The 27761-nt window shown below is 40.3% G+C and overlaps 1 protein-coding gene across 9 annotated transcripts in view; it reads left to right on the top strand.

Annotated features, from left to right (window-relative positions):
* Positions 1-27761, top strand: part of LOC116966763 (RNA binding protein fox-1 homolog 2-like) — a 209913-nt gene that overhangs the window by 76512 nt on the left and 105640 nt on the right. The window contains exon 1 of one of the 9 annotated variants that reach the window (XM_033013091.1): positions 1351-1525. The exons of 7 other annotated variants lie outside the window; for them this stretch is intronic. In XM_033013091.1, the coding sequence (XP_032868982.1) occupies positions 1505-1525 (21 nt within the window). In that variant the 5' untranslated portion in view covers positions 1351-1504. Of the gene's footprint in view, positions 1-1350; positions 1526-24124; positions 24315-27761 lie in introns of those variants that run through there. One more of the 9 variants, XM_033013089.1, reaches the window with a different exon arrangement.

The following is a 27761-nucleotide window of genomic DNA, read 5'->3' on the forward strand; positions in this document are numbered from 1 at the left end:
CAATGGGGATGCAAAGGATTGCAGATGTTGGAATTTGGATCAACAAACTTCTGGGGGACCTCGGTAGATTGAACAGCATCTGTACAGGGAAATGGGCGTTTGATGCTTTGGGTCAGGATTTTTCATCAGAACTGACTATTGAGGAGAGATGGGCAGTATAAGAAGGTGAGGGAAGGGGTGCAGAAGAGCTGGAAGATTAGGTGAACCCAGGTGAGGAGAGCTTGAGTGGCCGATGGAATGAGGTGAGGGAAATAAGGGTAAAAATGGCGAAAGAGGCTGGGAGTTGATTGATGGTAACATAGGGCTGGAGATGATGAAATCTGAAAGGACAGGAAGATGAGGTCTAGAAGGGAGGTAGGGTGGGCAGATGGGAACATGGGAAGAGGATGCAATGGGAGGAGTGTGGGTGGGGGGTGGAAGCTGGGTAATAGGAGCTGGGGGGGTGGGGTTGAAAAGAAGGGACCATGTGAGGATGGTGATGGAATATTCTCCTTTTGCCTGGATGAGTGGGGCTCAAGAAAACGAACATTATCAGATATAAATTAATCCCTTGCCATCAACATCTGATAAATAAGGACATTGTCATTTTTGTTCATCTGTTTCTACATTTAACATTCAAAGATGTTCTATACCCACAATTGATTGTGTTGGTGCCCTTGCATAAAACATGCTATGTTGAATTCTCCTTGCATTTATATCAAAGCATACATGGTTAAAGGTAGAAAATACTGTAAAGGAAAGTGCTGACCAATAATTAAGCACACAATGCAGCATGGCTTTGATGCTGTCTGTAATTCTAGCAATTTACTAAAATGAATGAAGGATACCTTGCTGGAAAACTCTTTATGCTTCTGCAACAAATGCTACCATTTTTATTTGTACCTTTTTCAGTTCACCTTCAGTGCATTGCTTATTCTACGTTTAATTCTCTGAGAATTAATATTTTAAATATGTTATAATATGTTAAACACAATGATACAGGTAGAAAAATCACTATTATGTGGTGATATTATTGAACTCAGTTTACCTCTGTACTTGTAAATATGAGATTGTGCATTCTAACCTACTCAAATATTCAAAGAACACTATTGAAATGAGATGTTGAAGGTTGTTTGGTGTTTAAAAAAAATTGGATTGCAGCCTTAAGATGAATCAGAGAAAATACTTTGGCACAAAGCAACTGAAGGCTCATATCTTTTGGCTGAGTCGATACTTTAAATTTTAAATCTTCTCTCGGTTGAGCAGTTGATTTGCTGCTGTTTCCGAGCCCCACCTATCTTTGCTTTTCAAAATGAAATGCACAGGGCTGTGTTAACTGATGTGCCAGTCAGAAATTCCCTTCGGGCTGATGTGTTGCTCACAGCAGCGCAGGTGAGACAGGAGTTGCAAGAGATCAAGGGCTGCATTTTAAAACGAGACGAGAAAGGAGTGCAAACCTTTCAAGCAACCTTTCTTAAAGTTGGATGACTTTGCTGCAGCGATAATTGCATGTGAATTTGTCAAAATGCAAATGATGTACCTGTGGGTGAGTTTGTTTTTGAGCTGGTCGATTCCTTTATATTTGAAGCAATTATGATGCAATACGTTGTAGCTGGTTGCTCACTGGACAATCGTACTAAATATGGTGATAAAATTAATATGTGTGATGAGTGTTACCAATAATGAAGTTGTCAGAAACGAGTATGAAATCATGAGGATTGTACATAAAGTTGTTTCATTTATATTGGTTTATGTTGCTAGCAAATTTCTTGAGTAAACTGGTAATCTACATTGTAGGGATTTTTGACGTTAAATTTCTGATTTTGAATGTTCTGTTCAAAATTAAAACAAACTTTCTTTCAGAGGTCTGGTTACATATCTACATAAATGTGTACCTGAAAAACGAAAAAGGTTCTTGGGCCTTGACTCCCTCGATCTATAACCAGTTCTTTTGGTTTTATTATTAAATTGTTTCACAAATCTGTCGCTGTAAAGAATTGCTGAGGAGATGCTGGTGATGTTTCCCTCCCTGTGGGGAGAAACACTTTGCCACTACTCACAGTTGATTCTCCTGTATGCCACAGCTGGGATCAGGAAGCTGGCTGATCACCTAGGGACTTGTATTCACAAACACATGTACAACTATTTTGTCATCGTGCTTCCTGGACCGTGATAATTCATCTTGTTACACTTTCCGTAGCTTATTCCTTTACTTTCTCTTCTGTAAATTGATTCTGTTGGCCCAACTTGCCCATGCTGACCAAAATGCCCCATCTACACCGGTCCCACCTGCTGGCGTTTGGGCCCATATCTTTCTTAAATCTTTCCTGTCCATGTAGGATCACCTACTGCCTCTGGCAGCTCTGCGCCCTCTGTGGGGGAAAAAGTTGTTCCTCAGGTTCCCATTAAATCTTTCCCCTCTCACCTTAAATCTATGTCCTCTGATTCTTGATTTCCCCCACAGGGAAGAACTAATCAGTAGTTGGCCCAATACACTTCTGACTGTGAGCAAGCTTGAGAGAGGACTTTTTTTTTTGCTGAGTGCTAGTTTTGTACAATGTTGGAGAAAAATAGTGCTGACTATTGAGAGAATAGGAACCCAAAGTACCCCCTCATATGCGGCATCATTCAAGTTGAACTGTTCCTCGCTTCTGCTAAACAAACATAGCTCTATTTCCCTTGATAACCCTGACCAATGAAAATCGATTTATCTCACTCTTCAAACTTTCAATTGACCCCCGTTAGGTGTATTTCAACTTTTGATGTTTCTGTGTATTTGGCATTGATTTATTTGACCTGATGTTTGGTGGATCTGCAGGCAGCACTGGAATCTCCAACTATGTGCCTGTGGTTTTCACTCAAATTTGTTTCCCACTCGTTCCCTTTTTTAACCTGAAGCAATGATAAGGTTTTGAGTTAATAAAAGTGAGTTAACAGTGGAACTGACCTTGAGTTTATCCATATACATGGAATTAATATGCATTAACCAGTTCGGTTGCTTAGAAAAATTGCCTAGTGGGTAGATTAATTGGAGGGAGATTTTCAAAAAAGGTAGGTGTGCCTTACATTCCAGGAAATGTTCGTAATTATTTGGGTAGGGCACATCACAAACTCACAGAACTTGATTTGATCGTCTACTTTAGGTAATTAAAAAAATAGCAGCCTGGTGGTACTAGTGTATATTTTGGTATCGTTGGAATTTTAAAAGACCGATTTCTAATCAGAAACAATGTGTAAAGTTTAGATGTTGAAAATAAAGTTACTTTTCATCAGTAGAAACATTAATTATTATGGGCACTTTATTATAAAATTATTTTTTAATTAACTTGTTAGTAGGCGAATGCTTCATGTAAAGACAATTTCATTCAAAGTTATATTAACTTGTACTCAAATCCATTGAGTATGAACTGCCAGCAATATGAAATAAAGATGTGGATTTTGTTGTAGATTGATCAGGTATGTGCGATCACAACTTGCCAGCTAGGCAAAATCATTGTAGCATCGAAATAGTGCAGTTGCTGGAAATCTGGAATGAAAATAGAAAATGCTCTAAATACTTATTACGTCAGCCAGCACCTGTGGAAAGAGCACAATTAACATTTCGGGTCATAACAGAAGTTGTCATAAAATAATTTGATTTGACGATCTACTTTGAATATTTGTTTTTTATATAAAAGAAGCATTTCAGCAATTTCTCTTTGTTTTAAGACAAAGTTATCTGCTGTCTGAAGTACATCTTCACACATTGTTCTCAGGTGATTATGTTATTCACTTTTGATTTACAGTGCCCTCCATAATGTTTGGGACAAAGACCCATCATTTATTTATTTACCTCTGTACCCCACAATTTAAGATTTGTAATAGAAATAAAATCACATATGGTTAATGTGCACATTGTCAGATTTTAATAAGGCCATTTTTATACATTTTGGTTTCACCATGTAGAAATTACAACAGTGTTTATACATAGTCCCCCTATTTTAGGGCACCATAATGTTTGGGGCATAGCAATGTAATGTAAATGAAAGTAGTCATGTTTAGTATTTTGTTGCATATCCTTTGCATGCAATGACTGCTTGAAGTCTACGATTCATGGACATCACCAATTGGGTGTCTTCTCTGGTGATGCTCTGCCAGGCCTGTATTCCAGCCATCTTTAGCTTATGTTTGCTTTGGGGGCTAGTCCCCTTCAGTTTTCTCTTCAGCGTCTGAAAGGCATGCTCAATTGGTTTCAGATCGGGTGATTGACTTTGCCACTCAAGAATTTACCATTTTTTAGTTTTGAAAAACTCCTTTGTTGCTTTAGCAGTATTTTTGAGATCATTGTCTTGCTGTAGAATTAACCGCCGGCAAATGAGTTTTGAGGCATTTGTTTGAACTTGAGCAGATAGGATGTGTCTATACACTTCAGAATTCATTATGCTACTACCATCAGCAGTTGTATCATCAATGAAGATAAGTGAACCAGTACTTTCAGCAGTCATACATGTACAGGTGAGGTGCTTCACAGATGAGGTGGTATGTTTTGGATCTTGGGCAGTTCCTTCTCTCCTCCATACTTTGTCTTGCCATCACTCTGATATGTGAATCTTCATCTCATCTGTCCACGAGACCTTTTTCCAGAACTGTGGTTGCACTTTTAAGTACTTCTTGGCAAACTGTAACCTGGTCATCCTATTTTTGCGGCTAACTAGTGGTTTGCATCTTGCAGTGTAGCCTCTATATTTCTGTTCATGAAGTCTTCTGTGGACAGTGGTCATTGACAAATCCACACCTGACTCCTGAAGGAGTGTTTCTGATCTGTCGGACAGGTGTTTGGGGATTTTTCTTTATTATAGAGAGAATTCTTCTGTCATCGGCTGTGGAGGTCTTCCTTGGCCTGCCAGTCCCTTTGCGATTAGTAAGCTCACCAGTGCTCTCTTTCTTCTTAATGGTGTGCCAAACAGTTGATTTTGGTAAGCCTAATGTTTGGCTGATGTCTCTAACAGTTTTATTCTTGTTTCTCAGTCTCATAATGGCTCATTTTATTTTCATTGGCACAACTTTGATCCTCATGTTGATAAACAGCAATAAAAGTTTCCAAAGGTGATGGCAAGACTGGAGGAAAGACTAGGAGCTGAGAGCTCTCTTATAACTGCATTAAGGTGGCAATTAAACACACCTGAGCAATTACGAACGCCTGTGAAGCCATGTGTCCCAAACATTATGGTGCCCTGAAATGGGGGCGACTATGTATAAACACAGCTGTAATTTCAACATGGTGAAACCACAATGTTTTAAAACACCCTTTAATAAAATCTGACAATGTGCACTTTAACCACATGTGATTTTTTTTCTATTGCAAATCTCAAATTGTGGAGTACAGAGACAAATAAATAAATGATGGGTCTTTGTCCCAAACATTATGGGGGGCACTGTGGCCAAAAGTTTCAAACTCTGAGTGAATTGGAAGTTTTTTGGTTGTGAAACATTTTTTCCCCGCAAACTTTGAATGCATATTCAAATATTCCTAGTGCATATTCCAAGTTTAAGCCATCTTATGATTAATAGGCCAAACGTGACTGGGAAACTGGGTAAAAAAACGTTATCATTTTATCTATTTTTTGTCAAAATCTAGCCTACAGTGATTGTCTGAGTGCCTCCTTCATTCTGAAATATACTTGGGCATTTTTAAAAAAAAGGTCTGGCTGGCATGAGCTGGTAGCACATTCTCAGTAATTTGACATAAATTAGGAACCTCACCGAGGTTTTGCTCTGGAGACTGAACAAGATCACCTTGGTGCTAATTAATGCTCCTGCCTGAAAATTGCAGAATGCTTGTCCTGGCATTTGAACAGAAGAAAAAAACAGCATTTATTTAAAGTAAATGTGGAATAAAGCAGCGAATGCTGAAAAAGCTGAGAAAATCAGACAGCATCTGGGAAGTGACATAGGTCAGTGGCATTTAAACAGAAGTTCTCTTGATAGGTTACTGACCTGAAACGCCAACTCTTCCTCTCAACAGATGCCTGACATTGCGGATAGGGAAGCATAGTGCAGTTGTGCAGAAATTAGGAGACTCTTTCTATGCTTAGCTTCTATTCTTAGTCCTAAAATGTTGAAATGCCGAGTGATGATAGAGACACACAAATCACAAGGTATCTGACCTTGTCTATATGAAGTTATCACAGAATAGTACATACGGAGACAGGCCCTTCAACTCTCAATGTTCCTACTGAACACAATGCCAAGTTAAACTAATCTCCTCTACCTGCATGTGATCCGCATCCCCTCCAGTCCCTGCATATCCATGTGTCTATCCAAAAGCCTCTTAAATGCTACTACTTATCTGCCTCTAAGGGGGAAATCCTTTAAAACCGAGATGAGAAGAACTTTTTTCACACAGAGAGTGGTGAATCTCTGGAACTCCCTGCCACAGAGGGTAGTCGAGGCCAGTTCATTGGCTATATTTAAGAGGGAGTTAGATGTGGCCCTTGTGGCTAAGGGGATCAGAGGGTATGGAGAGAAGGCAGGTACGGGATACTGAGTTGGATGATCAGCCATGATCATATTGAATGGCGGTGCAGGCTCGAAGGGCCGAATGGCCTACTCCTGCACCTAATTTCTATGTTTCTATGTTTCTATGCTTCCACCACCACCCCTGACAGTGTGTTCCAGGCACCAATCGCACTGTGAATTAAAACAAAACTTGCCCCATACATCTCCTTTAAACTTAGCCCCTCTCACGTTAAAGTTTTGCCCTCTAGTCTTTGACATTTCCACCCCTGATAAAAAAATCTGACTGCCTTATCTATGCCTCTCGTCACTTTTTATACAGAGAACATAGAACAGTAGAGCCCTTCAACACACAATGCAAACATGATGCCAAGCGCAACTCTTATCTGCCTGCACATAATAATCCATATCCCTCCATTCCCTGCATTTCCATCTGTCTATCCAAAATTCTCTTAAATGCCACTATCTTATCTGCCTCGACCACCCTCAGCAGTGCATTCCAGGCACTCAATACTGTGAGTGTGTGTGAAGAAAATTGCCCCACTTATCTTAAAGTTACAATATTTGATATTTTCATCCTGGGTAAAAGATTCTGACTGTCTACCCTGTCTATCCCTCTCATAACTTTACATAATTTTTATCTCCCCTCAACCTCCCTTGCTCCAGAGAAAACAGTACAACTTTGTCCAACCTCATAGTTTAATACATAGAAACATAGAAAATAGGTGCAGGGGTAGGCCATTCGGCCCTTCGAGCCTGCACCACCATTCAATATGATCATGGCTGATCATCCAACTCAGTATCTTGTACCTGCCTTCTCTCCATACCCCCTGATCCCTTTAGCCACAAGGGCCACATCTAACTCCCTCTTAAATATAGCCAATGAATTGGCCTCAACTACCTTCTGTGGCAGAGAATTCCAGAGATTCGCCACTCTCTGTGTGAAAAATGTTTTCCTCATCTCGGTCCTAAAAGATTTCCCCCTTATCCTCAAACTGTGACCCCTTGTTCTGGATACCCTCTAACCCAGGCAACATTCTGGTCAACCTCATCTGCACCTGCTCCAAAGCGACCACATTCTTCTTGTAATTGGGGCTGCTACACACAGTACTTTAAATACCCAAAGTCCTGTAAGGCTGCAACATGACTTGTACTCAATCCCTGAACAATGAAGGCAAGCATAACATAAACATTCTTTACCACTCTCTCTACTTGTGTGGTCACCTTCAGGGAGCTGTGGCCCCAAGGTCCCTCTGTACATCAATAGTGTAGATCAACCATATTAATCTCTGTCACTACATTATGCATGATACACATTCCACCATGTAATCCAGTCCGGGATTTGAGTAGGACTGCAGCCACTGATAACAGCCCGCTCGTCCCTTAGTTTGGTAGTCTGAAAGTAGATGCGATGAGTGTAGAGTACGTATTGTTCTCTCTGCTTGGGTTTTAATAAATGCTTTGTGGTTCACCTAATACTTTGTAATGGTCTGATTACAAAACAAATACTATGAAGGGCTTTCCTCTTACTTTCCACCTTCCAAAGTGCAGCAACTCGCTTGTTTAGATTAAGCTCTATCTGCCATTTCTCCACACATTTCTGTAGCTAATTTATATTCTGCTCTATATATTGCCAGTCTACCTCGTTGCCCTCAACTTCACCAATTTTGGTGTTGTCAGCAAAATTACCAACAAGCCCATCTACATTTGTGTCCAGGTGGTTTATATATTCATAAACAACAGAAGTCCCTGCTCAGATCCCCATGGAATTACATTGTTCTGCCAGAAATAGCCCCCTTCCACCACAACCTTCTGTCTTCTATGAATAAAGTCACTTTCACTTATGCTTCCCTATTCTCCTACCATCAATGACATCACTAGAGCTATAGTCCAAAGTAGGGCTGCAGTTACTGAATGTGCTTTAATATATAGATTGATTTATAAAAGTTAGCATTGGTTTGCAGCTCATTTCATTGTGGAGTTGCATGGCAGTGGAATAGTTTCCTGTAATTTGCCCATTTATGACCAGCCAGTTGAATTTAATCCCATTAGGAAGGAACTGGAACATTTCATGGCACTGAGTTATTAGCAAGATTCAGACTAATCTAATGATTAACTCTGCCCAGTTTATTTCCACTGGAGACTCTTTAACCTCGTTTAAAAAACAGATTAAATTTAGAGATTAAAAAGAGCTGTTTGCATCCACATTCTCTTGAAATACTATTGTGTAAATATTAATGGAAGGTTTGGAACTGCTATGTTTCCCAGAATGAGTTTATGGAAGTGTAAGCCAACATTGTAAGTGAGTAGTGTGAAAATGTGTGTTGTAAATTGCTAACATGATGGGTTCAGGGTTCTTGTACTCCTTAAGAAGAGGAAATGAATGAATTTGCTTGAGGATGTTCAGATCATCTCTGGTTTGAAATCTTTTTGATGATCCAATTATGTGGTAAACATTCACATATTGATATCTAAATGCAAAATAACTGTGAATGATGTCCATCTTCAATTCAATACCATCTTACTGTCACACAATTTTAAATGTAATTGACACCAGTACCTGATGCAGGATGCAAATCATTTATAAAATCTGACTTAGAAAATAGGTAGGCTATTCGGTCCTTTGGCCCAGCACTGCCATTCAATGTGATCATGGCTGATGTGCCTTCGCCCCATATCCCTTGATTCCGCTAGCCCTAAAAGCTCTATCTACCTCTCTCTTGAATGCATCCAGTGAATTGGCCTCCACTGCCTTCTGAGGCAGAGAATTCCACAAATTCACAACTCTAGGTGAAAAAGTTTTTCCTCATCTCAGTTCAAATGGCCTATCCCATATTCTTAAACTGTGCCCCCCTGGTTCTGAACTCCCCCAACATCGGGAACATGTTTCCTGCATCTAGCGTGTCCAACCCTTTAATCATTTAATATGTTTCTGTAAGAACCCCTCTCATCCTTCTAAATTCCAGTGAATACAAGCCCAGTCGCTCCATTCTTTCATCATTTGACAGTCCCGCCATCCCCGGAATTAACCTCGTGAACCTATGCTGCACTCCCTCAATAGCAAGAATGTCCTTCCTCAAATTGGGAGACCAAAACTGCACGCAATACTCCAATACTCCAATACAAATCACCAGGGCCCTGTACAACTGCAGAAGGACCTCTTTGCTCCTATACTCAATTCCTCTCGTTGTGAAGGCCAACGTACCATTCTCTTTCTTTGTTGCCTGCTGTACCTGCATGCGTACTTTCAGTGACTGATGTACAAGGACACCCATGTCTCGTTGCACTTCTCCTTTTCCTAATCTGACATAATTCAGATAATAATCTGCCTTCTTGTTCGTGCCACCAAAGTGGATAACCTCACATTTATCCACATTATACTGCATCTGCCCACTCACCCAACCAATCCAAGTCATCCTGCATCCTCTTCACATATCACACTGCCATCCAGCTTTGTGTCATCTGCAAATTTGCTAATGTTACTTTTAATTCCTTCGTCTAAATCATTAATATATATTGTAAATAGCTGCGGTCCCAGCACCAACCCTTGTCGCACCCCGCTAGTTACTACCTGCCATTAATTCCTAATCTTTGTTTCCTGTCTGCCAACCAATTTTCTATCCATGTCAATATCCCAATACCATGTGCTCTAATTTTGCCCACTAATCTCCTATGTGAAACCTTATCAAAGGCTTTCAGAAAGTCCAGATACATCCACTGGCTCTCCCTTATCCATTTTAGTTGTTACGTCCTCAAAAAATTCCAGAAGATTAGTCAAGCAGGATTTCCCTTTCGTAAATCCATGCTCACTCGGACCGATCCTGTCACTGATTCAGATTCAGATTCAGATTCAGATTCAATTTTAATTGTCATTGTCAGTGTACAGTACAGAGACAACGAAATGCATTTAGCATCTCCCTGGAAGAGCGACATAGCAAATGATTTAAATAAATAATAATAAGTGATAATAAGTGTCCGGGGGGTGGGGGGGTGATTGGCAGTCACCGAGGTACGTTGTTGAGTAGAGTGACAGCCGCCGGGAAGAAGCTGTTCCTGGACCTGCTGGTTCGGCAACGGAGAGACCTGTAGCGCCTCCCGGATGGTAGGAGGGTAAACAGTCCATGGTTGGGGTGAGAGCAGTCCTTGGCGATGCTGAGCGCCCTCCGCAGATAACGCTTGCTTTGGACAGACTCAATGGAGGGGAGCGAGGAACCGGTGATGCGTTGGGCAATTTTCACCACCCTCTGCAATGCCTTCCGGTCGGAGACAGAGCAGTTGCCATACCATACTGTGATGCAGTTGGTAAGGATGCTCTCGATGGTGCAGCGGTAGAAGTTCACCAGGATCTGAGGAGACAGATGGACCTTCTTCAGTCTCCTCAGGAAGAAGAGACGCTGGTGAGCCTTCTTGATCAGAGTTGAGGTATTGTGGGTCCAAGAGAGGTCATCGGAGATGTTGACTCCCAGGAACCTGAAGCTAGAAACACGTTCCACCTCCGTCCCGTTAATGTGGATGGGGGTGTGCGTGCCGCCCCTGGACTTCCTGAAGTCTACAATGAGCTCCTTGGTCTTCTTGGAGTTAAGGGCCAGGTTGTTGTCAGCGCACCATGCTGCTAAGTGCTGGGCTGTAATCGATGAACAGCATTCTTACGTAAGTGTCTCTGTTGTCGAGGTGGGAGAGGGCGGAGTGAAGTGCCGTTGAGATGGCATCCTCCGTACTCCTGTTCTTGCGGTAGGCAAACTGATAGGGATCCAGTGTGGGGGGTAGGCAGCTTTTGAGGTGTGCCAGGACCAGCCTCTCGAAGCACTTGGTGATGATGGGGGTAAGTGCAACTGGGCGGAAGTCGTTGAGGCTTGCCGCAGTGGAGTGTTTTGGCACTGGCACGATGGAGGTGGATTTAAGGCACGTGGGGACAACTGCTTGGGCAAGTGACAGGTTGAAGATGTCAGTCCAGACGTCTGTCAGCTGCGCAGCACAGGCCCTGAGCACGCGCCCGGGGATGCCGTCAGGGCCAGCAGCTTTACGTGCATTAGTCCTACTCAGTGCCACGAATACGTCGTAGGGGGTGAGTGTGAGGGGTTGGTGATCGGCAGGTAGCACAGCCTTGATGGCTGTCTCTAGATTGTCCCTGTCGAAGCGGCCATAGAAGTGGTTAAGCTCCTCAAGGAAGGAGGCGTCGCTGGATGTGGGGGTGGTGTTGGAGGGTCTGTAGTCCGTGATGGCCTGGATGCCTTGCCACATGCGTCGGGGGTCGGAGTTGTTGTTGAAGTGCTCCTCAATCCTGAGCTTATGGCAGTGCTTGGCCTTCTTGATGCCCCTCTTCAGGTTAGCCCTGGCTGAACTGTAGGCTCGAGCATCGCCTGACCTGAAAGCGGTGTCCCGTGCTTTCAGCAGTAGCCTGACCTCGCTGTTCATCCATGGCTGTCCATACACTGCTGTCCAATGCGCCGCTATTACATCTTTAATAATTGACCCCTGCATCTTCCCCACCACCGATGTCAGGCTAACTGGTCTATAATTCCCTGCTTACTCTCTCCCTCCTTTCTTAAAAAGTGGGATAACATTAGCTACCCTCCAATCCACAGGAACTGATCCAGTATCTATAGAACATTGGAAAATGATCACCAATACGTCCACGATTTCTAGAGCCACCTCCTTGTGTACCCTGGGATGCAAACCATCAGGCCCTGGCGATTTATCAGCCTTCAGTCCCATCAGTCTACCCAACACCATTTCCTGACTAATGTGAATTTCCTTCAGTTCTTCTGTCAATTCCCCTAATTTGAGGAAGGACATTCTTGCTATTGGGGGAGTGCAGCGTAGGTTAATTCCCGGGATGGCGGGACTGCCATATGCTGAGAAAATGGAGCGGCTGGGCTTGTATGCTCTGGAGTTTAGAAGGATGAGAGGGAATCTTATTGAAACATATAAGATTATTAAGGGTTTAGACACGCTAGAGGCAGGAAACATGTTCCCGATGTTGGGTGAGTCCAGAACCAGGAAGCCACAGTTTAAGAATAAGGGGTAAGCCATTTAGAACGGAAATGAGGAAACACTTTTTCACACAGTTGTGAGTCTGTGGAATTCTCTGCCTCAGAGGGCGGTGGAGGCCGGTTCTTTGGATACTTTCAAGAGAGCTATATAGGGCTCTTAAAGATAGCGGAGTCAGGGGATATGGGGAGAAGGCAGGAATGGGATACTGATTGGGGATGATCAGCCATAATCGCATTGAATGGCGGTGCTGGCTCGAAGGGCCGAATACTCCTTCACCTATTGTCTATTGTAGCAGAACAGTGAATATTGGTCTGGCTTTTCCCAAATGCCTGCTAATATATTCTTTGAAACCACTGGTGGTGCTCTTGGTGAGAAAATAGCCTTTTCTCAAGAATGCATTTAATACTCTTCCACTCTAAGGTCCTTCCATTCTTCTGCAGCTCTCAGTAATTTGTTCGGATTTATCATATATTTGCACAGCTTGTTTGCCCTCCCGAAAGACTTTGATCTGGATTGCATTCCAATTACCATTTTTCTGATTACTTGACCAGACTATCGGCACCGTCTTCTTATCTTTTTCGCTTCCAAAAATTGTCTGTGGAATTTATAGTATCACCTGCAAACTTGTTAATCCTGGTTCCTACATCTAAGGCTACCCTTTGTTACTCCAACAAAGCCAAACTTGGATCTAATTCTTCACTTTCCTTTGGGTTCTTGTTAGATTTCATTTATCTGATCAATTTGCTAAGTGGGTAAATAAAACCGAATATGTCATGCATTAAATGTGCTACCACAGTAAATAAAACATATCAGACGCAATCATTCTCGATGAAATCCATGTTGATGGTTTTGATGAGCTATTTGTACCCTGGGATCAATTTCAACAGTGATTTAACAGCTTTCAAAAATGGTAATCCTTATTGATATTTTCGATCATGTGGTTGTCAACTAGAATATTTCACACTTTCCTTTAATTAATTACATTGTTGTTTATGTTTTCATTGAAGAATGTTACATCTTTTATATTCACACATTGGTTAACTTTTTGATCACTAATAGATCCCTCTACTTCCATGGTTATCCTCTTACTCTTGTCTCCTAGCCATAAACATCATTATTTAAAACTGATTTTTACCGTCATCTAGTTGTTTACAATAAGCGAGTTTGGTATTCCGATAAACGCAAGGAATCATGAGATTTGTCAAAGGTCATTCGGGGGGGAAAAAGGCGAATGCAGCGCCGTATAAACTGTGTATAAATTGTTAACTATTCTACCAACGAATTAATCTAGAATTCTGTCAACTCGATAGCTTCCTTTCTTGTTCTGCTGTTCACACACTACTTACACAGTTCTAGTTCAGTTCATTAATCAGCAATTATGAGATATTCAAAAAGTTAAATAATTTATTATTTTCATTTAATCCTTAATGTGTTTGCTACTGGAATAAGAAAATATTACTTGTGTTTGAAACATTTTCTTTCTTATCTTTATTCATAATTTATGTGTAAAAATATATTTAATCTGAGGCAGGCAGCGACTGTATCAGTGTGATGTGGGCTGATGCTTTACCTACAGGCCGTGTGAATGTACAGTGAAGGCAGGGGCCTGTAACCTACGGCCCACGGGCCGGATCTGGCCCGTAACCCGAAATCATCTGGCCCGCAGGCGTATTTTAATAGTGACTAGAATGTTGTTCTTGCTTCAGTGGAACCTTGCCCAGAATTGTCCCAGTGCTCGGGCAAGGCAGCTCTCCGGGACGGTTTAGACTGGGATGGTTTTACATTGTGAAGTTCACTGTGCCTGAGCTATTGATTAGAGTGAACACCCTCTCCTGTGGACACGCCTCACTGTGGAGTCTATCACAAACGGAGTCCACCGCCTGTTGGTCAATAATTGGATCAATCTCCAGAACCAGTGGCTGCGGATCTACCGGTGTGTGTTCTTTCTGAACTGAACTCACTGTGGAATGAATCCATTAACAGAGTCACTCTGCTGCCGGATTCTAGGTTTACCCTGCCTTCCCTCTAGAACCTTCCTCATCCCCATCAGATGCCGAGAGTCCAGACCCCTTGTTAAACGCGGCCGGTCACGGTTAAGCCTGTGAAATTGGCCCCCATCAGAGACTGCGGGCAGGATTAACGAAAGAAAGAACTATTCCGCCTATTGTAGCGGGTGGCTGTCCGTGAGGAGTGTGAGAGAGAGTGGAGGAGTGTGGGGCGAGATTTAATTTCCAGCGGCATGTAAATGATGGACCCACAAGGATTGACACTGCAACGGCAGGAACGAGAGTCTGTTTCAACAGTTTGTTTATTTTCAGCGGAGTTAAAAATAATAATACACAAAGCGACCTGAATGCTCACTGATGCCGATGTCCTACATACTGCCATTTATAAAGTTACATTACTATACTGCAAGGAGTGAACAAATCCAAATATATCACAGAAAACTGTAAAGGTTTGTTTGCCGAAGTTCTTACCAGGCACACCAATAACTGCAATGAGCGTAAAACTGTTATTATACCAGTGTCTCAAACCGAACATAGCAGTTAGTTTGAGACACTGGTATAACAGTTATACGCTCCGAAGCATAATGCAATAAAACACTGAAGCATAAAGCAATAAAACCAACAAAATCATCGTAGTTTGTACAAATGAGCCACAAATACACCTAATGAATAAACTTGAAAGCAGTATTTTCTTACCTCGAAGAAGCAAAACTGGAAAATACGGATGAAAAGCAAATCTGTACACACGTAGCAGTTCAGCTGGGGAAAATGTTTATCGTTAATGACCTGGGCATGCGCAGTTGAAATACCAAACTCGCTTATTGGGTATATATTCCACCAAGCGGATTTTTGCCTTTCAGCATCTTTCTAGCTCTTTTTTTCACCGTGCACTCACTCAGTTTCATTTTAAAAGTATCCATTTTATACAACTCAACCACTTTCTAAGCATGGTCCACATTCTATTTGTCCTGCCTCTACACTAATACTTTGTGTCCTTTTGTGTAAACCACCATCTGCAGTTTCTTGTTTCTACATTATTACAGTATTATTTTAACACTCTAGAAATTTTCAGTAGTGGAAACCTCTAGCACTAACATAAGTGGGACTTTTATATTTATGTAGATTATGGGACGATATTAAATCCTCTAGTAATAGTTCTTACTTTACCTCATCCCCTCCCTCCCACCCACACACACACATGATGCGCACACGCATCTCGGTACAATAAATTTCTATAAGTTGCCTTTTATTGTAATATGGAAGTAAATGAGGCCTACATAGAAACTATACTTTGGCTAAATTATGTGCCCAATCAAAAATGCAAATGTGAATTATAATCTTATACTCACCATTGGATATATCATACAGATGATTACATTATTATGTTGACAGCTACACTTTGAGGTTAGAACTAGTATATCATGACTACATCTGATAAAACCTTTGAACTGATTTGTCTTTAGAAGTGTATTGTCAAAGAACAACAATCCCATTTTAGGCTGCGTGCGTTTGGGATACTGCACAATACAAGAGGATATTCACAGATCGGTGAATGAAAAAAAAATCATCTGTGCAGCATTGGAACATGCAAACAATTCCAGTGTGCGCATGTAACACTGCCATCTTCTAAGAGTCTTGTTGACTTTTTGGAGTTTGCATTATTCATAGCAATAAGAGGGCTCAGCTTAAGTGAACATGTGGTCGCATCGGATTCTATTTTTGTGCAAAAATGTTTGGTGCGCTTAATTGAAGAATGACCACAGTTGCAATAACATGTAGGAAAATTGGTTTGAACTTGTAGGTGTATTGTGAAACTCAGATTTTGTATCTGCATTCGTTAAATAATCAAAAAAGTATTTTTATATACGGAATTCATGACTATCAAACCTGCTCAAAGAAAGCCTTGGAGTCTTTAAATTGGAATAGTGATGAATTAAAAAAAACAAAAAAAACTGGTGACAACTTGAATGCAGAGAGGAAAAAAATTATAGTAAGGGACACATTTTTCATATTGCTACAAACTTCAACAATTTTGCGGTGTGATGCAGCTAATCTAGCCCAATAATAGTTGCCACTATCATTGTTTATTTTAGTCAGTAATTAAGTTGGACCTTTTTTGATGTGTCAATGCTATAAGCTGCATGGCTCTCAACTTGTTTATTTTCTATACAGCCACAAGATCTGTAAATAATCTTCCAGGGGCTTTCAAGTATTTTGCTTTAAGCTCCAAAGAACACTTATCTGTATGGTGTTTGATAATTTTCTTGAGAATATCTTTATTTAAAAACCCTGAATTGGATTGGTTTAGAACTCAAGTGGCTTGTCATGTTAAATAAATCACACCAAGGTTCTGCCACTGTTAAAATCTATTTATAACATGTTCTCACTGCTGACTCCATACTGAGTAGGGGATTTGGGAGGACCAGGCTAATTATATCACAGAATCCTAATATGGTGTATTTTAATTGAAGCATATAAATCTTTTGGATTATTTGGAGGTAACTGTGCTACAAAGAATTAACAATCCACCATCCATGACTCATTTCTGCTACTTGTATATTATGTGTAAATGAAGACTAATTTCAAAAAAGTCTGAAATTTTGATAAATTAGTTAGAATAGTAGCAAGCACAGTTATTACGAGCTGTGTGATTTGCATATTTGCATATAAGCTATTAACAGGTTGCATTGAGATTAGCACAACTAATGTAAAAACAGTATGTCGCTGATCTTTGTAGTTGGTAGACTATAAAGAAACAGCTGTAACTGAAATATCGTCAAAGATAATATTGCACTACAATTGATCAAGTTTTCCATAAATTGAACTGTGCTCCATTCTGCTTTCAATGTCTTGATAAAAGATTATTAATGATCTCCCTCTCTTCAGTTGTGCAATCATAAACACGCCATAACTCCTGATGGGTGATTTTCTTATGATAACAAATTTGGAATATTCAAAACTTGATGATTTAAGTACGAAGAAGTGTTTTGCCCACAAATCTCCTTTTAAGGAATTAAATGTGACATACTTTGTTTGTATGGGAAAACTAGGGATGTAAAGTATGAGATATTAAAAGGGCGTGCAAAGGCTTTATCAGTAAGGCTGGTTGCAATTTGGGAGATTTCTGCTAATTGTATTTAAGTACTGGCACATATGCTTGTGTTTTACCAGTAGACAAAATCTATTTGCATCTGGTGTCTTTTTAGGACCTACTGAGCATTTCAACTGGTGATTTTGAGAGTGGCTTATGGTCCTATTTGTAAATAAAACTCGTGCAGTTTTTGCTTATGAGTATCTTTGGATTCAAGGGTACATCCTTATTGTGTAATTAACCATAATGCAGTACATTTAAGGGAAAGATCTGCCAAGTAAGATCGTCTGTTATGGTAAATCTCAACTATAATTCTGTTGGCTGATGCTTGCAAGACAAGTCCATCGATCTGTCTTGCTTTGTGCTGCTGCCAGCACGTCTGCACAACTGAAATACATGGTTGCAAATGAATTGAGTGTTTTATTTTACCCCATAAGAATTACATCAGCTACATTCAATCCAAATTGGGAATTGTATTTGTACCAATAGATGCTCCTCAGTAGTCACAAAGACTGATTCTTTGCCAGATAAAGGCACAGGCTATATAAAAAATAAAAATGTAGACAAGATTAATATAGAGGAAGAGAGGCTCTGCATTTGTGTCCATGATCTAATATGAATGAAACACTAGATCCCAGCTAGATGGGGATGGGGGGGAGATAAAGTGGAAATGTAACAGGAAAGAGTTTTTTGCACACAGGTACTTAATCACAGTAAAAAAAAATGAGGATGAAGGACTATTTTATGCACTTTTCATCATGCAACTCCCAGTAGCTTCTAGAAATCTGAAAATAGATAGCTTGTCTTTCTAGCCATCCAAGTCATGAGGGAAACTGGTGTTTGTTATACAGAGAATGAAACTAGTGTAGGAGCAAATATGTAGGAGTAAGAGATCGCACAGAGTTGTAAGGATTGTGATAACAGGTGATTTTAACTTCCCTTGCTGTATGTTGACTATTGATACCATAATGCACAGGGCTTGGACCGAGTGGAATTTCTTTGTGTGACCAGGTAAGTTTTCCTAAACAATATATAAGGGCTTTAGTAGAGTGCAACACTAGATGACATATTAGACAATGAGGCAGAGCTAGTGACTGAAGGTCAGGAGGTGAACACTCGAAGACTAATGACTATATTTCTATTAGTTTTTAATTAGTTATAGAAAAAAAATAGAACTGGTCATCAGGTTAAAGTCCTGAGTTGGAGCAATACCAATTTTGAAGTTAATAGACAGGAGCTTGTATGGGTTAAATGGGAGATGATGTTTACAGGTAAAGGGATGTCTGGCAGGTTGGAGGTTTATAAAGGAGAAGTGAAATGTAAGGCTGGTGGGAGGGATAGGGGTAGAAGGAGATGGAAGAGGGGATAAGAGGAAAAATGAGACTATGAGATGGGAAAAGTGTGAGGGGAGAAAGGAGCAAGTGACTTGAATGCTGGCAGAGATCCATGTTCTCCAGAGATGCTGCCTGACACGCTGAGCTACTCCTTTTTGTCTCTTTTAGAACCGTGTCCATATGCACTATGTTAGACTCATTGACCTCTAGTTTGCCAGCCTTCTCTGCCAATGGAGGAGACTGAGGACAGAAAGCTCTGTATGGGAATGGTAAGGGGAGTTAAATTGGTTGGCAGCTTGGAGCTCCAGCAGGCTTTGGTGATCAGTGCACAAATTAGAGCAAAGGCCTCCTGAAGGATTAACATGGCTGTCCATATTTTGACCCAGAGGAGATGAGCAAGGAGTTAAATTAATATTTCTCATCTGTATTTACTGAGAAGTTATGGAAGCAAAGGAATTGAGAGGAATATGTAGTGATGTATTGGACCCAAATTGAAATTAAAAAAGAGTATATTAAATTTTATTAAGATGAATGTGAATCACCAGGGCCTGATCAAATGTTTCTTCAAAAGTGAGGGGGAAAATTGATGGGGCCCTGGCAATGATATTGGCATAATCTTTAGCCATTGGGGTAGGAAGCAGAAGTCTGGAGGGTGGTTTTTGTTGTACCTTTATTTAAGAAGGGTTACCAGGGGATTCCAAGCTGGTGAGTCCAGTGGTTGATATGTTACTGAAGGAGTTTCTCAGTGACAGGAGCTGCCAACATTTTGATCGGCAAGGACTGATTAGAAATAGTCAGAGCAGCTGTGTGTGAAATTGTGTCTCACAAATTTGAAGTTTGTTAAGGTGTCACCAACAGGATTGACAAGGGCAATGGTGATAAACGTTGTCTATCTGAACTATGTGGCCTATTACTACCTATCTTATCCCTGATGCCCTTCTTGAATAAAGGAACCACATTTACATCTAGTCATTCCGTACCTCATCTGTGGCCACCAAATATTTAAAAAATCTCTGTGAGGGATCAATAATCTCTTTCGCCTTCCATACCATCTTCATATAATTCTCATCGGGCCTTGGGGATTTAGGCCCACTAAGATGCCTAATATCACCTTTTTAATGATAACATGTTTGAGGATTGCAATGTTCCACCTTGAATTCTTGCTTCCCTGACATCAGTCTGAAGAGGGGTCTCGACCCGAAACATCACCCATTCCTTCCCTCCAGAGATGCTGCCTGACCCGCTGAGTTACTCCAGCATTTTGTGTGTCTTTGAATTCTGCAGGTATGGTTTCTCTTGTTTTCTGATTGACTGCTATAAATCTAGTCCAACCTGATACAGATTCTGCATAATGTTGCACCCCATTGATTCCCAGGCTAGAATAAAAATGGGCGGATGAGCCACAAGTACACAAGAAAATATGAGGATGAGTAAGCCCACCGGTCCTTAAAAATCTGCCTGGACAATAGGATCATGGCTGATTTATGTTGGACTAATTTCTTCTTCTGTGCCCCCATTCCTTAATCAATTAAATATGCATCCACTCCCACTTTAAGTATTTATTATGGTCCAGCTTTCACCAGATAGGGTGTTCCAGTGATTCACCACCATCTCATCCACAACTAAAAAAAGGAAGAGCTATCCCATGGTTCTGTTCTTGTTCTGAATTGGAACTTGGTTTGCGTGATCTTCTGAGGCAGTGTATATTCACTTCTTGAGTAGATGGTTGTAAGGTCAATCTTCAAAACTGCGAATGAATATTTGCCACTATTAATTGTTCTGCGGCTGCAATGACTTCACCTTGCTTCGGAGTAAAATAGTAAATGCTGACTCTTCTGAAATTCGAATCCAGAAAAGTATTGATTATTTGTCTGTGGGTGAGAAAGATGAATTCAGTTTCAAACAATCATGGTTGAAGGTCATGTCTCTGAGTGGTGGAATGAGGGTGGGTGAGATGCTCTTAGAATTAAGTTAAACATTTACTTTATATGTTAAAATTAACTATTTTATCAATAGTTATCAATTAGTCAAAGTTTACATTTTCTTTCTATTCTCTCAAAATCTCTACTTGTCTTATATAATTGTAAAGTTTATTCAGGAAATAATACATAAGCATTTTAACAGTTAATAGGATTGTATATTTTTGAAATCTTCCTGTTCGGGGTGAAGAGATACTGAACACTTATCTCTTCTGCACAACATTAGAAGTAATTACAGTATTAAATCAGAAGGCACAGGATTACAGTCGAAACGGGCAGGGGGATGATGCTGGCGTAATGCAGCTGTTGTGGAGAACACTGATAGTGGTTCATCTGTTATTGGAGAAGTAGAAAATCCTTGGCATGCAGCCAACTGCCGCGCTGGCTAACATATGTCACGCTGCGAGCAAAGATGAAGGCATTTTGAATTTGTATATAAATGGTCTGCAATCTAGTGACTTTTTATTGCAATGGTTCAGAGTGGTAAACATGATTACTCAGATAAACTGCCGGCTGGATTTTTTCCATTTCTGCGGAGCATCACAAATATGTATTTGCAATTTGACAGAAAACTGGAACCAGCCTTTGTTATTCAAGATATAAAAAACTAAATTTGGAAGATGCTGAGCACTTGGGCCATCAAGTAAGCTGACCAAACTTAACTACTGCTCAGCTAGGATTGTGTTGTATGTAGTGCAAATCATAGGTGATGGTGGTGCCTCTCGGCAGGGTGGAAGAAAGCTTGTTACCTACCAGTCCCATCTCTTCCCTGTGGTGACTCTTCCCAGTGGGCTTTCATGGTAGGCTGTGTTGCTGTTCTTTTAATGTAGGATTAAAAAGTCAATTTTTGGATCAAAGGTTTTGTCTGCCATTTTCCTAGCTTAATCTGTTTAGCCATATGATGGTGAGCTTCCATTGAAAATGGATGTTGTGAGATATTGCTCTGGTTATTGGGAGCTATGCATTAGAAAGACACCAGCCAAAGGGTCGTTGGAATTTTGTCATGGCAGTTGTCTGATGATAATAATGCTGACTGATTGTAGTCTGCTTTTTATTTAAGGATTATGCTTTAAGTGACATAGCAGACTGCAAATTTCATAGAGCTGAGGATGTTGTTCTGAAAGACAAACCCTGGTTTGCTAGTGATGTTTCTAATAATGATAGGAAATTTGAGTTTAGTTTTATTTTAAGGATTAGGGGGTTGAATAACAAAGTGAAGGGTGTCAGGCTCTGGGAGATTGGACCAGACTTAGTTTGAGCACTCCTGTTTTGGAATAATTGCTATTTCTGTAACTGAAACTATATATTTATCTTGTGCTGGAACAATGAGATCAGTCATATGGGGTGAGAAAAATACCTGGAATAGCAGAGCTCTTTTTCTTGAAGTCAGAAGAATTGTTATTATTACTGCCAGCCTATAAATTGCTCTGGGATGGAGCGTTGGGGTACAGGTGGAGTGGGGGGGGGTATTACATAACCCCTATGTGGAACTCATCTACTTCTGCCTCTGGTTTGCAGCAGATTTGGCTTGATGGTTAGCAGGTTGGCAAATGATAGCATGGGAACTTAAATATTTTCAGAGGTATACTACTGACTAGATTCAAGTGTGCTTGACAGATCTGATCTGATTACAGTTAACCAGATCAGAGATAATCTGTCTCTGTCTCAGTTCCTTACTTTAGCCTTTATCCTCAACTACTACTCAGTTGGGAAATTGAAATGCTCTTTTTTAGGTCCATTCACTCAAACTTCATGCAGTGTTAGAAGTTGAAGTGTTTGTGTGTATGTGTATGTGTGTATTCTAATTGCTACAGAAGAATGAGAATTATCCAATATTATAGGTGCTTGCATTCTTCATGTAAAATTTTGAACATCCACCTTCAGTGTTCCAACACAAACTTGTCTTCTTCATAGGAATCAATTTTAACTGTTGTTATTTCTCCATGTTTTCTTTCTCGTATTGAAAAAAGATCTTAGTATTATTTACCTCTTGCTTTAAACTACGTCTGAATTATAGTTAAAGTTGTTCATGAGTAAATGTACCATCAACTTGTGCAAAGCGAAAGAATTGACATTTCCAAAGCAATATTCTTGACCTTGGTATATCCTCAAGGCAGTTTACATTTTTTGAAGTGTGTTCTTTGTAATTGGGAAAATCTATCAACTGGATAGTGAGCAAATTCCTGTAAAAAAAATCTTGAGAAAAATTACCAGGTCAGTTGTTTTAGTGGTGGCAACTAACTAAAATTAGAATACATTTTTGCCATCGTACCTTCCCTCTTCCTTCTCTTTGTTCCGCTTCATATTAGTGCGATTGAATCTTTGTCACCCATATGACCAGGCAATAATGATGCCCCAGTTTAATCCCCTGACCCGAAGGCTACTCATCCAAAAAAGCAGCACTCTCTCAATATTACACTGTAATATTTACCATGATTGTGTTTATCATCCAAGTAAGGCTTGTGCCCAAAATGGCTAACTTCAGGGCTAGAATATGATCACCTGAACCCAGTAGTAAAGCCACACATATCCTTTGATGGGTGCGCAGTTTGCTGTATTATGAAATGTCTCATGATGTGCCTATCCCCTGAGCCACTGATTTGTTTGTGGTAGATAAAGACTGCAAGTGATACAATTAACCCTACATCTTTAAGAAGTTCCCTTTAAGCCAAGCAAAAGAACTTTCCCAAGAAAGGCATTTACAATTCACACAAACTACATTTAACAATGTTTAGGATGTCTCCAGCAAATAAGTTATCCAGATGTCATTTTAACAGTGAAAACGTTTAATGAAATTTTTTTTTAAATTGAAATATAGTTTCAAAAGTTGGCCCAATCTCACACATGTTTGCAATTCAAGCTAGCAGAAGCTAACGATTGAAATAAATACATCTTGCTAAACTGCAAATGGAAACCTTCACAATCAAAGAAATGGAACAGAATTGACTGTATTTTTCTAAACTGCCACATCAGTAAAAAACACAATATAATGTAAGAAACTTATTAGAATGTCCCCCCTCAATTCTTGTAAAAAGTGACGCTTGTTTGAGCTAAAGTGACAAGTGTGCACCTGTTCATGTCTATTACTGTGCAGACGCATTGCTTTAAAAAAAAAAGCCTTCTTGGGTAGGGAAAGCAGATCCCTTCTCTACAAACAGACCCAGTCTTCAGGGCCAGGATTTGAGGGTTAATCTGCAGAAGTTTGATTGCAACAGCTGAAAACGTTACCGGGCAGAAAGCCTCCCCTCCTCACGTTGCTGAAGGCCTGCACTGTGTGCATCACAAATCCTTAAACAGCTGTTCACGATTGACGGATAGACCAATTCACTCACACCCCAGCCATACAGCCCTGGTTCTCCTTAATTCGAGTGTCCTACAGCAACTTGTAAGCATGTTCAGTGTCTACTGTATGGAATATCCTTACCCAATATTACAGGTGAGTACTGGCGTAGAAATCCATGCTTTTCACAGTGTTATTCTCGGCTGAACCAGTGGTAATTTCTTATAAACTGTCCAAGGAATTGATAAAAAGTGTCTTATGTGCTACGGTGTTCTACGTCAACAATATAGAGCCAGCATAGCTTCGTAGACCAGCAAAAATCAGTTTAGGTGAAGAAGCTTTCTGATTAAAATGTGCTCGAATCCTCTGAGGTTATTTCTGTACTGCACTGCAGAGTTCTATATATCTTGAAGCAGCACTGCCACAATTTCCATAGAGGGGAGGCTGTAGTATAGCATTTCAAATTCCCAATTTGTAAGAGTTCTTTTGCTGCATTGATGCACATCATTGTGCAGCCAGTTTTATCATTAGTTTCATACAGGGATGGTTTTGAGACATAATTTCTATACTTGCCGTGCTTAAAATTACTTTGTAATGCCAATAATATTAATAAACTATTTTGTAAGGAGAGATTAGCTTGCTTGTAAAGCTTGGAAAAATTCCAATAAACTAAACCTTTCAGTTAATTGGCACATGGCATTGTGTAAATTTAGTTAACAACAGACGACCCCTGCGTTAAGAGTGTGTGGTGTTCTTAGATTCCAGACTTGTGATTTTCCATAATTCAAAAACAAGTCATCTGCGCATGCATCACAAAATGCAAGTGTAAGAAAACGACATTTTGTGTTGATTTATTTCTTTACGCACATGTTCTGCAAAGAGTAGATTTTGTTGCATATCTCAAATTTTTGGGTAGTGATTTGTGAATTATGTGAGGGCAAACTTCTGTAACATGAACAGTAGTAACATGGAAGTTGCTTTATAAATACTTTTATACAAAGATTTGGAAGCTCTAGCATAGTTGGAAAATGCAACCCAAGAACTTAGCATTACAGAATAAAAAGGTAAAAGATTTGATTTATTGGAGTTTGTGAAACTAATTAGGCTTCAGAGGATTTTCAATTTGCCACAGTGACAGAAAAATCTACCAAATTTTTGCTTTCTGTCCATTGATTGTTGCTGGAACGTTTAAGTGCAGACATGAGGTGAAGAATTGGTTTGGTCTCAGCTGTGACCATTTCCCCTTAATTCCATTTGCTGCTAGGTTTGTACAATGACTACTTGAATAACATCAGCTGCAGTTGAGAAGCACTTTATTGAACATAAAGCGCTTCGAGGTGTCTTGAGGACATGATGAGGTACTTTATAAATGCAAGTGCTTTTGTCACTTGTGTGAGTTAATGTTACTACCTCTCCCAAGTACCATTTGAGATTATAACCACTGAATTAATGAGCAGCTAGAGAAGAGGAAAAAATAAGGTGTAAAACCAAAGGTTTCATTCTTCCCCATAGTTTTTAAACTACATGTTCGTAGTTTCTCTAGCTGCGTTTGGTTGATTCCCAAGTTAAGAATTTACTGTATGTAAGTAACATGGTGCAAATCTAAATCTTGTAAATTATTGGATATCTTTTAGGTACTCTAATTCTAATGGCAATTATGAAACTACATCAAATACTTAAATACGTATATAATTTTGTAGACCTAACCAAATGCATTTTTATACCAAGATTTTACTCTAGTGATATTCCTGTACTTTTTTTCTTCACATATTAAACTCTTATCTGTCATATTAGCGATCATATGAATATCTTGCCACCTTAGCATAGTGTAGTTTCTACTTGTTTTCTCTCATTACTGGATCACAATCTTGGAATTTTGCACTCATACGTATCTTACCATAAGGCTGAAGTAGCCCCATATGGCTAAGTTGATAAATTATGCAAACATTCGTGGCCTCCTTACGCAAACCTCTTACTTGGTAGAGGCAGGATAGATTCACTGTTATGAATGCATGTAAACGGAAGGTTTATTTTTATTTTTTTAAGAGTCAATGTAAAGTAAGTGGAGTACAGGGAGCTTATTCAAAATCACCTTTTGATACAACTAATTGCACTTTTAATCTTTGAGTTTTTAAACTTAAAACTAGTTTTAATAAATAGTGATGTTAATAGGATTTTAATCCTGCTGATGCAACTTCTTTCTAAATCAGGTGGAGTGATGGGCACAGATGGACAAGAATGTTTAGCTGCAGGCTGCTCGGACATGCCAAGCTTAAAATAGTACTACTTGCAAGGCAGCAAAAGCATATTACAGTTTGAGATCTTGTTTTAATCTTCTTAGTTACATTAATTTGGATATCATTCTTGTCTCTGGTTGCATCTCTGGTACAACCCTTTGATCCCTTAAGGTACAAAGACCTATAAAATCAAAGATGTTTATGGCACAGGATGAGGCCAATTAGTCCAGCCTAGCCAAAAATGGACAAGATTAATTCACTACCCAGCTCTTGCGATCCCTACCCGGCAGGTTATAAGTCTTCAAACTGATTGACTGTGTTAACCACTTTCTCTACTTACCTTAAGGATATGTGGAAATGCACTCCAAGTCCCCTGTGCCTCTAAACAATGCCATTCTAAAACACACTCTGACTTGCCATTTTCCATAAAATCTCTGACTTTTGTTTTCTTGATCAGTTTGTCATATGGGACTTTTACATCATAAAATGCTCTAATCTTGATGATTTGCCTTACTAACTCAAAAAAGCTTAATTATACTTGGGCAGATACCTGCTTTAACAAATTCATACATTTCCTTCATAACCCATGCCTTTATAAATTCAGGTTTGTGCCACTCCTCAGATGTTTGTCAAATAATTTGTCCCTGAAATCAGCTATGCAAGTGGGTACATTGGGAAGGTAGATTCTTGATTTGTACGGGTGTCAGAGGTTATGGGAAGAAGGAAGGAGAATGGGGTGAGGAGGGAGAGATAGATCAGCCATGATTGAATGCCGGAGTAGACTTGATGGGCCGAATGACCTAATTCTGCTCCTATCACTTATGATCTTATGATAAAGGAAGCACACGGAATGTGAAGTAGGTTTTGTTTTATACAGCATTAACCGTCAGGAGTAGTGGTAGAAGCAGATATGATTGCAACATTTGAGAGACATTTTGACAGTCCCGTGAACAGGCAGCGAATAGAGGGAAATGGACCATATTCAGGCAGTTTGCGGAGTTTCACACACACACACCCCCCCACCCCCCCATGGTGGAAGAAACTGCAGGTGCTGCTTTTTATGGATGGAGGGGGTGACTGAGGGTACGGGAGGGATTGGGGGAGGGGAAATCCTGGGGATGTGAGGAGGGAGGGGGGAAAGTGGAGGAGGAGGGGGAATAGAGGGAGAGGAGTGGGGAATGGAGGGAGAGGAGGGCAGTGGGGGTCAGGAGGGATAGGGGGAGGTGAGAAGTGGGGGATAGGGAGGGGAGAGGAGTTATGGAGGGAGGGAGTGACTGAGGGTAGGGGAAAGAAGAGGAAGGGAGGTGGGGAGGGGAGGAGGAGAGGGGAAAGAAGAGGGAAGGTGAAGAGGAGTGGAGGGAGTGTT

This window comes from Amblyraja radiata, chromosome 38, assembly GCF_010909765.2.
Source record: "Amblyraja radiata isolate CabotCenter1 chromosome 38, sAmbRad1.1.pri, whole genome shotgun sequence".
NCBI classification, from domain to species: Eukaryota; Metazoa; Chordata; class Chondrichthyes; order Rajiformes; family Rajidae; genus Amblyraja; species Amblyraja radiata.